The following is a 13,553-nucleotide window of genomic DNA, read 5'->3' as shown; positions in this document are numbered from 1 at the left end:
GCCTGCCCTCTTTTAGTCTTTAATTAATCGTCATCATTATCGCACTCACGTTCTACCATCATGATCTATCACTCACTTCTCTCGCATATTGAACAGACCGTGCGTCTCGACATCGCTCTGATTTGATCAATCGGCACATCTCGCTATCTCATTCGCTACACCTATACGCCCCATAGTTCGACTACTTATAACAAATAAATTGTACACACATAAACTATATCAAATCCGCTCGACTTCTTATTTTAATCTAAATCAACAGCTAGTGAAAAAGCTCTCTAGCTCAACAAATGGCAAAAGGCGATACAACAGGTTATTTTTCAAATTGATTAGAATATATTTTTTTAAACTTTTTTTCTTAATATTTATTTTTACTTACCCAGCATTTACCCAAACCAAGTCTCCGGGTTTTTGTATAAATCTATAAACGGGTATATTTTCTTTGTATAAATCTTCTAAGACAGGCCACCATGAACCATGAAGGTAACTGATATTGTTCTTTTCGCATAAATTGTGAATTCCACCCCAATAAGCATCTGGGACGGCAAACCATTCACAATCTCCAGGACCAATATTAATGTTGATTGAGCAAAAGTTATTATTTTCTTGATGACCAGGTGTCCTACTTCCGGGAACTTTCATGTAAAGTTGAACTGTATTCATTCCCAAAATAACGTGACCAACATGAGACAGCATATTGGCAGCGGAGATAACTCGAGCAAAAGCCGGCAATTTTTGCAATTCACTTAATTGTGGTTTCCATTTCCTTTCATCAGATAGATCCACGTTGGTTCCAAATCTGTGAGTAAAATTTTAAATAAAAAATTAAATTGTAAATTTCAAGTTTTTTGAAAATTTGATATTGATAAAACCAGGGATCACAAATAAGACTTATAAGTTTAAAAATATCAAAGTCGAAAAAAGTGTCCTTGGTGTATCAAAAAAATAAAGTACTGTCTTAAAGTGGAGATAACATAATGTAGATACAGTGGAAGTTTGGATTTTAGAACACCCAAAAATTAAAAATGTCCATATACTAGAACCTGGAATTTTATTGCATTGGCGACTCTGAAATTACAACCTGTGATTCTAATTTCTGGAAGAATTTGTTTAATACCTGCACAGTTTTGCCTTTTCGGTTGACTTAAAATTAAAAATGGGAGTCCTCGAGTTATTCGTGGTGTGTACAATTCGGTCATGTACATGTGTAATTTGATTCGCTTGTAGAAATTTGTGTTAAGTGATGACTGAAGGTCAAAGTGAAAATTTAAAATTTTTTAAATGACTAAAATGTTTATGGTTTTTGGTTTCTTGGTTTTTAAAACACATTAATTGTTCAATTAATTTCCGAACTTCCAATGCTAAATAAAAACAAATACAGTAGCGGACATTAAAATAATGGGGACACTCAAAAATAAGTTAATTTTTTGTTTTATACAATTTTGGTATGTGTCGAAAGAAAAAGTTATTAAACCAAGCTTACAATATAAAAGGCAAGAGGAATACATAAAAAGTTTAAGCACAAATGTCCTCGTTTTCAAAAGAATCATTCAATCGAACAATAGTCATTTTTGTATTCATTCTTATATTTGTACAGAAAAATTCACTTTAGGTGTTTGATCAGGAAATAAAATGTTTCTGCTATTACGATTCTATGAATATTGAAGAGTATATAATAAACGAGAGTTATACTTTTTTCAACATCCTGTGTTTTATAACTAGTTTTCTATGTGAAACTTGGTATCTACTAGATTTCAGAATATTTCGTTATGCCATACTTTTTTAAATATTATTTTCAATTCAGATACATTTTTGGGTCTCTGCTTTCATATAAAAACATTGAGATGACGACCATTTCCCCGCCAGTCCAATTTCATAATTATCACCGTTGCTTGATATTATTTTACCTAAAATAACGCATCCTTTTAAAAACCAAACTTTTTGAATAAATCATAGCACAATTGTTCTTGACCGATGTTGCACTGTGGCAAGGAGCAGAATCGTCCTAGAAGATGAGGGCATCAGTATGCGGAAGTACTGCTCAATAGACGGTATACGGTTTTTCTCTAAATTTTTTTTGTAAGTGACCGAGTTTTCCTATCCGTTCTCTATTAATGCCAAATACTTAACCCTTTAAGCATAGTATCCAGCACTGCGGAATCGAAAAATTCCTGTCAAACTCCATATAAAACGAGAAGGAACGTGTGAGTCGCTTCTGGGGACGCGACTCTACTTATACCCGTATTCAGTCAGCATATACAGTTTTGAGAATGTGATTTTTTTCTAAATACGTTTTTTAGTATTTTCAAAATTGTGGATGCCACTGATTTTCGTCTTTTGTGTGGGCGGAAAGAGCCGGGGCGACATTTTTAAATACACTTGTAACAGTGTGATTTCACATGAGTCTGGAAACAAAATTTGATTGCTCTAGCTCTTATAGTCTCTGAGATCTAGGCGCTCATCAAGACGGACAGACAGGCGGACAAGGCTATATCGACTCGGTTATTGATGCTGATCAAGAATATACATGTATACTTTATGGGGTCGGAAACGTTTCCTTCTCTGTGTTGCACTCATTCACTTTTACCACAAATACAATTAACCGCTTAAATCTTTTTGAGTACGTGCATAAAAATCTGTCCCCGACCGTTAAGTCATGTGCCCTGAAGACGCCGCCGCTTAGCTTTGATAATGTGCTAATATCGATGCCAACCGAATAAATAAACTCCCTTCTAATATATTATGCTATTTTTAACCGATCCTCGACGCTCAATCGTTTACGAATACGATGCTACTTTGAGGATCCTTTTGGGTGGTCTTCCTCTTACTTCCTGAATCGGGTGGTCGTTTTACAAAACAGCATTTTTCGAAATCCTTTAGAAAATTATGTTTTGAGGACTAAATTATTTGACCGCAAACACAAAATGGCTGCCTTCTCAGTTTAAGTTTTTTTTTCGACATTTTAAACAAACAATTTTTTTTTCGAAATTCAAACGGGACACCCCTTAGTTTTCTTACCATCGATTTAATAGTAAAATTTACATGTGTTTTTATATATTTTTTAAATTTTTTAGAGGTTGCTACCGAATTTTAAACGAGAAGGAACGTGTGAGTCGCTTCTAAGGACGCGACTCTACTTATATCCGTACTCAGTCAGTATTTACATTTTTGAGCATATGATTTTTTAGAATTTTAGAATTCAAAAAAAAAAATTTAACATTTCACATTTTTTGCTACATCTGTTATCTACATCTACATATATTATGTATATTCTACATCTAACATACAGATTATACATGTACCATTTAGATTCTACACTCCTCCGCTAGGGGTTGCTCGCGCACTGAACGCGGCAGAGTGTGCGAGCGAGAAAGAGAATGAGTAGCTTTTCTCTGGCAGAAGGAGGCAGGGGAAACCACTGAAAATTTCTTCATTCTGGCTATGATTATAATCCGATCTGATTCAGATTCGACAATCTGGTAGATATGGGCATTCTCTACGATACTGCGTTTTAGTTTTATCGTATCTTTAAAAATGTGCCTGCCACAGATTTTCGTACTTTGTGGGGGCGGAAAGGGGCGGGGCGAAATTTTGAAATAAACTTGTAGCAATGTGATATCACATGAGTCTGGAAATCAAATTTGGTTTCTCTAGCTCTTATAGTCTCTGAGATCTAGGCGCTCATCAAGACGGACAGACAGACGGACGAACATGGCTATATCGACTCGGCTATTGATGCTGATCAAGAATATATACACTTTATGGGGTCGCAAACGTTTCCTTCTCTGCGTTGCACACATCCACTTTTACCACAAATACAATATACCCCTTAACTATTTTTTGAGTACGGGTATAAAAACTTTAAAATATTTTAAATTATACATAAATCATAAGCTCTCATATTTATATACTGACTGAGTAAGGGTATAAAAGTAAAGTCGCGTGCACAGAAGCGACTCACAACGTTCCTTTTCGTTATGATTTAAACCAGTGTTTGCCACGACCGTATCTTATGTGAACTATCGAATATGTATGTATAAATATTTGTAGCAGAAAGTGCTTCGTCATGTCAGCTTCGCAACACAAGCAAAGATGCAGGCACCAGCCTACTAATCTTTAAATACTTAAGTTATAAATTAATGAAAATGGTTGTAAGTACCGTAACATTTTGCTGCTGCTTTTGTGTTTTTTGCGTTTTAAAGTAATGTTGGAATTAGATACCGAGTCCTTTGAATCAGAGTCCGACATTATTTGGGAACCTGTAAATCCTTTATCACTTTCATCCTGCGGTGAAATATTTTTTTGAATACATTCAGGAATAAATCTATATATATCGATCAAATTACCTTAAGGCTGTCTTGAAAGCTGGATGCTTGATATTGTGCATATTTTGCAATTGTTGTATGAGACCGGTGTGATATGCAGGCCCAAACTCGTTTAGCTTGCGATACATCCCAATTTTCGTCAGGTGACTGATGAACTTGTGTTCTGACTTCAACACTATGATCTGGATTTGCCTCAACTAATGTTTTAGTAGAGAAGAGCCCTAAGTCAAGCTTTAGAGCTCCAGCTAAGCCACGCACAACTGCTATAGGATGTTTTAAACAAAATTCTTGCAACTGGGGGCTGAATGCGTTTTTTTTATTTTCTAAATGAACAGACGGAGTTGGTGGTAAAAGTTGGTCCCTCGATAGTTTTTGTGGTGGACAATCGGGTGGTGCTGGAGGTGCCGTATTACCTTGTAGAACTGTACAGTTTATTGGTGGATCTTCGATTGTTAAAAGCTTGACAGCTGACAACAGCTGCTTAGAATCCATTTGTATTTTAAATGTTTGAGATAAGTCGGATATCGATGCGCTCACATTATATTCAGTGTAGTCAGAATCCTCATGTAAATGGCGACTAGTTTCATCATTGGTTATCGATAAAATAGTGGTAGGCTCAAATTTAATATTTGTATTTTTTGTATAAAGTTCATTGGAAATATATTCATATGAATCCAAAATTGCTTGTTCCGAAATCATTCTCCCTTCTTGTACATTATCTAAATTGTGATTACTGAATGTCGCTGAAAAGTATATTTTTTTTAGCATAAATAAAATTACAATATTAAATAATAAAAAATAAACTAAATTCGGTACACCGAATATTTCGATATTAATTAATACAGAACGAGTGTTAAGCTGAATATAAATGCATTTTCGAATGCCTCGCACCAGGATCACAGTTTTTAGATACATAAGTATGTACATATGTATACAGTTCCGCTCAACTAAATATGTCAACAATTTTCAAAATTAAAACCTCAACTAACTAAACAATTCGGATAAAAAATTATGTTTGTTTTATAAATTGATTAATTGTTAATGAAATAAGACAGTTAGCTGCCTCTAAGAAAAAATGTATTTATAAATGAATTTAATCTTTAGGGAATCATCGAAATTAAACAAAAGCAACAAATATACTTACACAAATGCAATTTTTCAGAAAAAAATTGTTTATACAAACAGGTATAAAAACAAAATCTATCATAAAAATCGATCGCTATACAGAACGACACAAATGAAATAGGCGTTCAAACATACACCTAAATTTGAGATTTTGTTGACAAATTTTTAATTTTTGAAGAACCTATTTTCTAGAAATGTAAAAATTGTACAGACATTTTTTTCTACAAATTTATAGTATAGAGTATAGTATAGAGGGCAAGCCAAGAACAAGGAAGGCATTACAATCTCCGCCGCCGGCAATGGCGCCCCACGATCGGGGGGTGTAACGAACAATGGATCCCATGGTTCGTCACAACCAGTCGGTGCAACCAACGCTACCCCCAAGTGAAGATATCAACACCAACGAATTCGAAGATGCAGCACAGGTCGAAAGACGGAGGGACATCAACCGAGGAAAGAAAGAAAACCGAGAACTCGGAACACGCGCGGCCAATCGACGGAAAGGCACGCGCCAAGATTATATAACCAACCCCCACCACAGCAAAACCAAGTAACCAAAGCTCTCAAATGACGAGGTCAACACCCAACGAAATGAAAACTCAGCACACGCGCCTCCAGACTACAAGAGCTAGAGCAACCAAATCTTTTTTCCAGACTCAATTGATATCACACTGCTACAAGTGTTTTTCAAAATTTCGCCCCGCCCCACAGTGGTCGATTCTGCCAATCTGGCCGGCAATAAATGAAAAATTAAAATGTCGAATCTTGTTAATTTTTTTCACTTTTTGGAAAGTAAACATCACACTGATATTTATTACGATATTTATATAGTTTTCCTATCGATCGTCCAGTACCTGCTCACGGTTGAATCGCAGAAAACTTTTCTGTCTACCTAAGTACATTTTACCGCCATTTTATGGCTTTTAGTAAAGCAAAATTAATCTTAATGTTTTGCGATTTGTATATAAATTACCATCCATTTTGATCATAGTTGGTAAGTATTCAATAAAAAATATATGTGTTGGTCCTGTGCTTACATGTATCAGTGGTAAATCGTTGTAGAACTTAACATTTCCTTTAGTGTGCTATTAATAACATACCCGACACTTGCATGGAATAGATCTTTTAACATCCGTCCCCATCCGCCTTCAATCTTTTTTATACCCGTTCTCAAAAAACAGTTAAGGGGTATATTAGATTTGTAATAAAAGTGGATGTGTGTAACGCAGAGGGCGTAGGAATCGGATCATAATTATAGCCAGAATGAAGAAATTAATTTTCTGTTGCTTCCTCCGCCTCACCCTGCCAGAGACACGCTACCTATCTCTTTCTCGCTCGCACACTCTGCCGCGTTCAGTGCACGAGCAACCCCTAGCGAAGGAGATCTAAATGGAACATGTACAATCTACATGTTAGATGCAGATGTATCAAAAAAATGTAAAATTAAATTATTTTTTTTTATTTAAAAAAAAAATATGCTCAAAAATGTATATACTGACTGAGTACGGGTATAAGTAGAGAAACGACTTGCACGTTCCCTTCTCGTTTATTTATGAAAACAGTCTTTTTTGAATCTTCTGTGTTGAAACAAATTGCAACTACGTGCCACACATTAATTTATTTGATTTTATAGGACAAATGGCACTTTCGTGCTTTTTGCGATATGGCGGATGGAAACTGTGCCAGGAAAAAAAGTTGTAGCGATGCGAAGCCATGTTTTTTCTCAAATTACCCTACTCAACAAAATTGAACTTCTTATTTAGGCTGTGACTTTTTCCTATAGATTTCGGGGTTTAACAATTTTTAAGGAATTATGTTTTTTTTTATGGTTTAGTTTTTTTTTAAAGAATTTTTTAAAGTCTGGTATTGTTTTAATGTTTTTTTCAGAGGTAGTGCTTCTATTTTTCACTTAACTTAAGTATCTTATATCTGGTTGCATAGAACTTTACAGTTCTGAAATGCTGACAAATGCAGCTATAAACCGGATCCAGACACTTTGTATATGCACCTTAACGCCTGGAAGATATTAAGCTTTTAAATTCAAATTTCATCATATTTTTGCGGTATTTTTTCCGAAATTTTGACTTTAAAAACTCGGGAAAAGTCGAAAGAAAAATAATTCTTGGCATGCATTTTTAGTTTTAGATAGACGCATTAATTAGGCGTCGTTTAAGGTATTGCTCATTTAAATCTAATTGTCGTGTTGACTAGTGTTATTGATGAAAACAAACTCAGCGACGAAGATCGCAAGAAAATAAATACTAAATTGACTAATTTAAAAACACAACGAAAAAGGGTTAGTGATATCGTTAACAAAACTCTCTGCGAAGAATTGGTAGTAGCTACTCTAGTTCGTTTAAACAAAGCTGGCAAAAGAAATGCTTCTCAGGTTTTATCAATACTAGATTCGGAAAACCCTGCAAAAATCGTAAAGAACACAAACACTGAAGCAGATAACGTACGTCATTTTACCCCAGAGGAAGCTTTAGACCTTTTTTGTAGATTGAGACTTTACAAAAAATTCATATCAACTGATGCAACAATGCAATAAAGGATCCAAAATGTTTCCATGTTACGATGTGCTGCTAACTGCCAAAAAGGCATGTTATCCCAAAGATATTAAAATTTCTGAAACTTCAGCAGAAGTCAATTTGCAGTCATTGGTTGACCACACAACTGCCAGGATATTTGAAGGATGGGAATCAGCCTTTAAAGAAATGAAAGCACATGATAACCGTCCTGCATTTAAAGCCATATATAAATGGGGTTGTGATGGGAGCAGTGGCCATTCTACTTATCGTCAGCGCTTCAGTGATCCTGAAATTGGAATAGTTGACGAGCATATATTTTCCATTTGCCTTATTCCACTGCAAATACTAGACATTAATAAAGACTGCGTTATTTTACGCACAATGGCATATGGGTACTTATGGGCATAGGTGTGGTTTTTTTTCTTTTTCAACTTTTAATTTCTAGTTCATATCTTCTCTAATCTCAACAAATCAAAGTTTTTTCAAATCTTATATTAATTGTCTTTAAAGAAAAAGTAAAAAAAGTTTCACAAACCCTTTAATTTACAAGAAAATTAAATATTTCGACGACTCCGAGATGAGGGAAAAACTTATAAATCCATTGCCAGGTTAATGAAACTATCTCAAAACTTCGTAACCAATGCCAAAAACCGAAAAAAACAAAAAACGCGACCCGTTCAAGTCCTCCAGGACGATTGCCAACGAAATTGGGAATATTGTGTCATCACGGACCGTTCGGCGACGATTGGCAATAGCAAACCTACCAGGTAGGATTGCTCGCAGGGTTCCTTTGCTTCGTTCGGCAAATTTACAGATGAGGAAAAAATTTGCACTAGACCGTATAACCTGGTGCGGACCGGAGGGTGAGAAAAAATGACTTAATATCCTCTGGAGTGACGAAACCAAGATCAAATTATTTGGAAATTATGCCAAAAGGAATGTACGTCGTCCGAAAGGCAAAGAATTTTCCTTTACAGGTACACATGTAAAACTGTGAAACATGGAGGTGGTAGCCTAATGGTATGGGGCTGCGTTTCATGGTATGGTGTTGGTCCGATTCATCGTATTGACGGAATATGGGACAGATTCGTATAAAAAGATCTATTGGATACGGTGATGGTCTGCTCTGATCCTGGTCTGATCCTCTGCATATGGTACAGAGGATAATATGCCACTTTTATGGAAGTTCCAGCAGGATAATGACCCGAAGCACGCCTCTCGAGTAGTAAAGGATTGGTTCCGAGAGCAAAGTGTGGATGTTCTTGGGTGGCCAAGTCAATCCCCGGACCTAAATCCAATCGAGAATCTCTGGGGTGAACTCAAAAGAGAGGTCGGAAAGACTTTTTGACAAAATAAAAATCAACTTTGAGATATTGTCCAAAGAGGAGGTACAACATTCCAATTGGAATTTGTCGCAAGTTAATATCCTCCATGCCGAGATAAATGGAGAAAGCCCTGCAAATTAATGGCGGATATACCGGGTATTAGCTGATATACACTCAATTGAATATAAAACAAGACCCAAAATAGTGAAATATCGTTTTAATTTAAACATTTATCTTCGTACCCCTATTATTGTGTCCAGCCAAAATTGACGGAAATATTTAATTTTCTTGTAAATTAAAGGGTTTGTGAAACTGTTTTTACTTTTTCTTTAAAGACAATTAATATAAGATTTGAAAAAACTTTGATTTGTTGAGCTTAGAGAAGATATGAACTAGAAATTAAAAGTTGAAAAAGAAAAAAAAAAGCACACCTATTATTTTGTCCATAAGTGTATATGTTGAAGCTTTTCGCCAATACGCTTGGGAGTCAGCGACTGTTTTTGTACAGGAATACCCATGGTTTTACATGCCCCTTCCAATCGGCAAGATGTCCGAGGAAGCGCTTGAAGCGCGAAATAAAGATATGCGCAACTATAGGATGAACCACACACGAAAAAATTCGCGTTTTAATACGATGGAGGACTTATTTCAACTGACGTCTGACCCTTTAATATCAGCAAAATCAAAAGGCACTTCATCATATTCTAAAAAATATATATATTTATATATATATTTTTTATTTATTTTTCTTTTAAAATTTGTATTTCCTTTTATTTTTTCATTAATATAAATAATTAAGGAAAACATTATGAAAAATTTTAATTTAAAAAGTATATAATTTTTTGTAAATAATTTGTTTTTCATTTTAAAAAAATTAATAAAAAATCTGTGGCAGCAACAAAACAGCAAAGATTCCAGAAAACTAAAAACGCAGTATCGTAGAGAATGACCAGATGGCCGAATCTGAATCAGATCGTATCATTAATATAGCCAGAATAAAGAAATTAATTTTCAGTTACTCCTCCAGAACGAGACCAAGCTACTCATTCTCTTTATCGCTCGCACATACTCTGCCCTGTGTAACGCGCGACCTTTGCGGAGAAGATGAAGAATATACATTGTTGCTGTATAATCTACATTTCAGATGTGGAATAAACATGTTAGATGTAGATGATAGATGTAGCAAAAAATGTAAAAAATTTTGAAATTCTAGATAAATCATAAGCTCACAAATTCATACATATACTGGCTGAGTACGGGTATAAAAGTGGAGAAGCGACTCACATGTTCCTTCTCGTTTTATTTGTTTTTCAGTTTAAAAATAAATTTTCATGAGTTTAATAATCGAACTTCGCACATGTAACGTAATAGCCTTTTCCCACACAGCACATCCATGAGGAACGGTGGGAATTTTAGACAGATGTGAAACTCCGATTCCCACTGGCACCATCCACCATCTACCATCCATGAAAAATAGCTGATGCACACAATTTAGTGCGGCGGAAAATTTTTTTCTTTTATAATCTAAATGAATATAAATAATATTGCAGTGATTGTGAATTTGACTTAGCACCAAAATATATTCTTCCACAATCTAATCATGTTGCTGGACATGGATGATGATAATAAGGCCAACATTGACGAGGGGAATTTATTGGAATGGATATCTGTTTTGAAAACACTGAAGCGTGGTCATTTATGACTGCTTCTACAAATCCAATCAGTGTTTTAAATAAAAATATATATTCTATGTTTTTTGAGAAGTGGTTTTGGGACATTTTGGGAGAAAGGTGTACCCGAAAACGAGGCGAATTTTAAGGAAAGTTTTGTATAGCCATAGCATTGTATACTTTGGGTTATTTTTCTGAGTACAGAACAGTCGGAAGGCTGTCAGCAAACAGCGTGTGCAATATACTGCATGAGTTTTGCAGAGCATTCATAAAAGAATTCCCAGTCCACAAACCGAGTTTTTCTGCCTGAGACAATTCCGACATATCAGATGTTTTGTTGTTGTTTTTACCATTTTCCTGTCTGTCATAGTTTACATTTTCGTAGTGAATTCCGATTTTTTATTGTAAATGTCAAATATTTATGGTTGCATTTGACAATTATCGAAAAAATACAGAACACAGAAACGTGCGAATTAGGAACATCCCAGATGATTGGTGGAATAACTGGAAAATTTTCGGAACGGCAAAACCTTACGGACCATCCCCGAAATGGATGGTGGCCTGTGGGAATAGGCTATAACAGTCTCTTTACTTCCTTATAGGCTGTGCACACTGAGCCCATCCCGGGGGAACAGTGATAAATTTTGAAAGATGTGAAATGACGATTTACATTGGCACCATCCCCCATCCATGAAAAACAGCTGGATGAGCATAAAATAACAAAGATTTGTGTGGAAAATGTACTGTTCATTAAACAAGAATGGATAATAATTTGGCAATTGTCTTTGCTGTCGTTAAACGGCAACATAACATTTTGAAAAAGTTAATAGTGTTGTTACAAATGTATTAATGATTAATGATGTTCGATTTCAGCCGTTATTATCGACTTGGCCATCTTCATATAAACATGGGATTTCTTACGAGGTCCCTGGAAATCCTCAATACTTTCCAGCCAAATATCATTCAAAATATTCCCCATTTCAGCAGACCAATAAAAGCCTGCCGCTTGTTGTTTTCTAATGGCTGTAAAATTAGAATGCATAGGAATAAAAAGCAAATAGCAAATTCGGTTTTTTCATTTTGATTGTCAAATATTTATGGTTGTATTTGAAAATGATCGAAAATATACAGCACAGAAACGGGTGAATTAGGAACATCCCAGATGGATGGAGGAATAACTGGGAAATATTCGGAACGGCAAAACCTTACAGACCATCGCAGAAATGGATGGTGGATGGTCGCCAGTGTGAAAAGGCTATTTAGCTACAAAATGTTTTACTACTCGTTAAAAATTTCAATATTAGAAATTTCATAGAGAAACGAATACAATGGCTCTGGCGAATGAGTCAAAACGGACAATTTTACCTTTCCAACAGCGCAGCATATGCCGGGGTTTCCGATTGAAAGTTCAATGAATTGCAATGCTGGAATACGACAGACAATGAACCGATATAAACGCAGCGCAGATCTGGGTAGGCTATTGCCCAATCGTATTTGAAAGCAGCGCGATTCAAGTCTACTGGTCGAATTTGAGTTAGTAATTGTGCAGCGTGAACCTGTGCAATACGGAAAAGTCTCCATTCATTTACTTAGATTAATAGAGACAGTCCGATTACTTATTTCACGACGTGTACGTCGTCCAAGGTTTGATCGTCTAATCGCAGGCATATTATAACTCAATTGATGAATAATATCTCGAGTTTAGTACTAATATTCGACTATGACAATTGCCTCTTCACCTACTTAGCGGACATTAATCAAGCAAATAACTCAGTTTATTAAAATTATTTAAAGTTTAGGACTCATCTGCATTCCTACTAGAGCAATTACACTACTCGACAAAATCGAACTTTTTTTTTTTCTCAAGGATCCAAACCGACTTTTTCTGATAGACATGGGACTTTAAATTTTTTTTAAGAATTATGGTTTTTTTCTATGGCAGTACTTATCAAAAAAACAGTTAAGGGGTATATTAGATTTTTGGTAAAAGTGGATGTGTGTAACGCAAAAAGCAAACGTTTCCGACCTCATAAAGTATGTATATTCTTGATCAGCATCAATAGCCGAGTCGATATAGAGCTAGGGCAACCAAATTTGGTTTCCAGTCTCAGTGATATCACACTGCTAAAAGTTTATTTCAAAATTTCCACACGCCCCCTTCCACCATCACAAAGATAATAAAGACTATCCGTGGCAGGCACAATTTAAAAGATACGATAAAACTGAAAGCGCAGTATCGTAGCCCATATCTACCAGATTGCCGAATCTGAATCAGATCGTATCATAATTATAGTCAGAATGAAGAAATTAATTTTCAGTTTCTTCCCCCGCCAACAACCAGCCAGAGATACGCTGCTCATTCTCTTTCTCGCTCGCACACTCTGCCGCGTTATGTACGAGAGCGCCCTCTTGCGGAGGAGATGTAGAATCTAAACGGTACATGTATGATCTACACGTTAGATGTATAATATACATTGTAGATGTAGATAACGATAACAGATGTAGCCAAAAATTTAAGATGTAATATTTTTTTTGCTTATTTCTAAAATTCTAAAAAATTATAAGCTCAAAAATGAATAT

The 13,553-nt window shown here is 35.5% G+C and overlaps 1 protein-coding gene across 7 annotated transcripts in view; it reads right to left on the bottom strand.

Moving 5' to 3' along the window:
• LOC111074796 (lysine-specific demethylase 6A) overlaps positions 1 to 13,553 on the bottom strand; it is a 165,999-nt gene that overhangs the window by 24,158 nt on the left and 128,288 nt on the right. For 6 of the 7 annotated variants that reach the window (XM_041596042.1, XM_041596049.1, XM_041596050.1 and 3 more), the window contains 3 exons: positions 4,344 to 5,065; positions 4,157 to 4,281; positions 377 to 796 (listed from right to left, as the gene is read on the bottom strand). In XM_041596042.1, the coding sequence (XP_041451976.1) occupies positions 377 to 796; positions 4,157 to 4,281; positions 4,344 to 5,065 (1,267 nt within the window). Of the gene's footprint in view, positions 1 to 376; positions 797 to 4,156; positions 4,282 to 4,343; positions 5,066 to 13,553 lie in introns of those variants that run through there. The other variant, XM_022367740.2, reaches the window with a different exon arrangement.

Source organism: Drosophila obscura, unplaced genomic scaffold (assembly GCF_018151105.1).
Source record: "Drosophila obscura isolate BZ-5 IFL unplaced genomic scaffold, ASM1815110v1 contig_139, whole genome shotgun sequence".
NCBI lineage: Eukaryota > Metazoa > Arthropoda > Insecta > Diptera > Drosophilidae > Drosophila > Drosophila obscura.
Note: the sequence above shows the minus strand (reverse complement) of the source record. Positions and strands in the feature narration are given on the sequence as shown.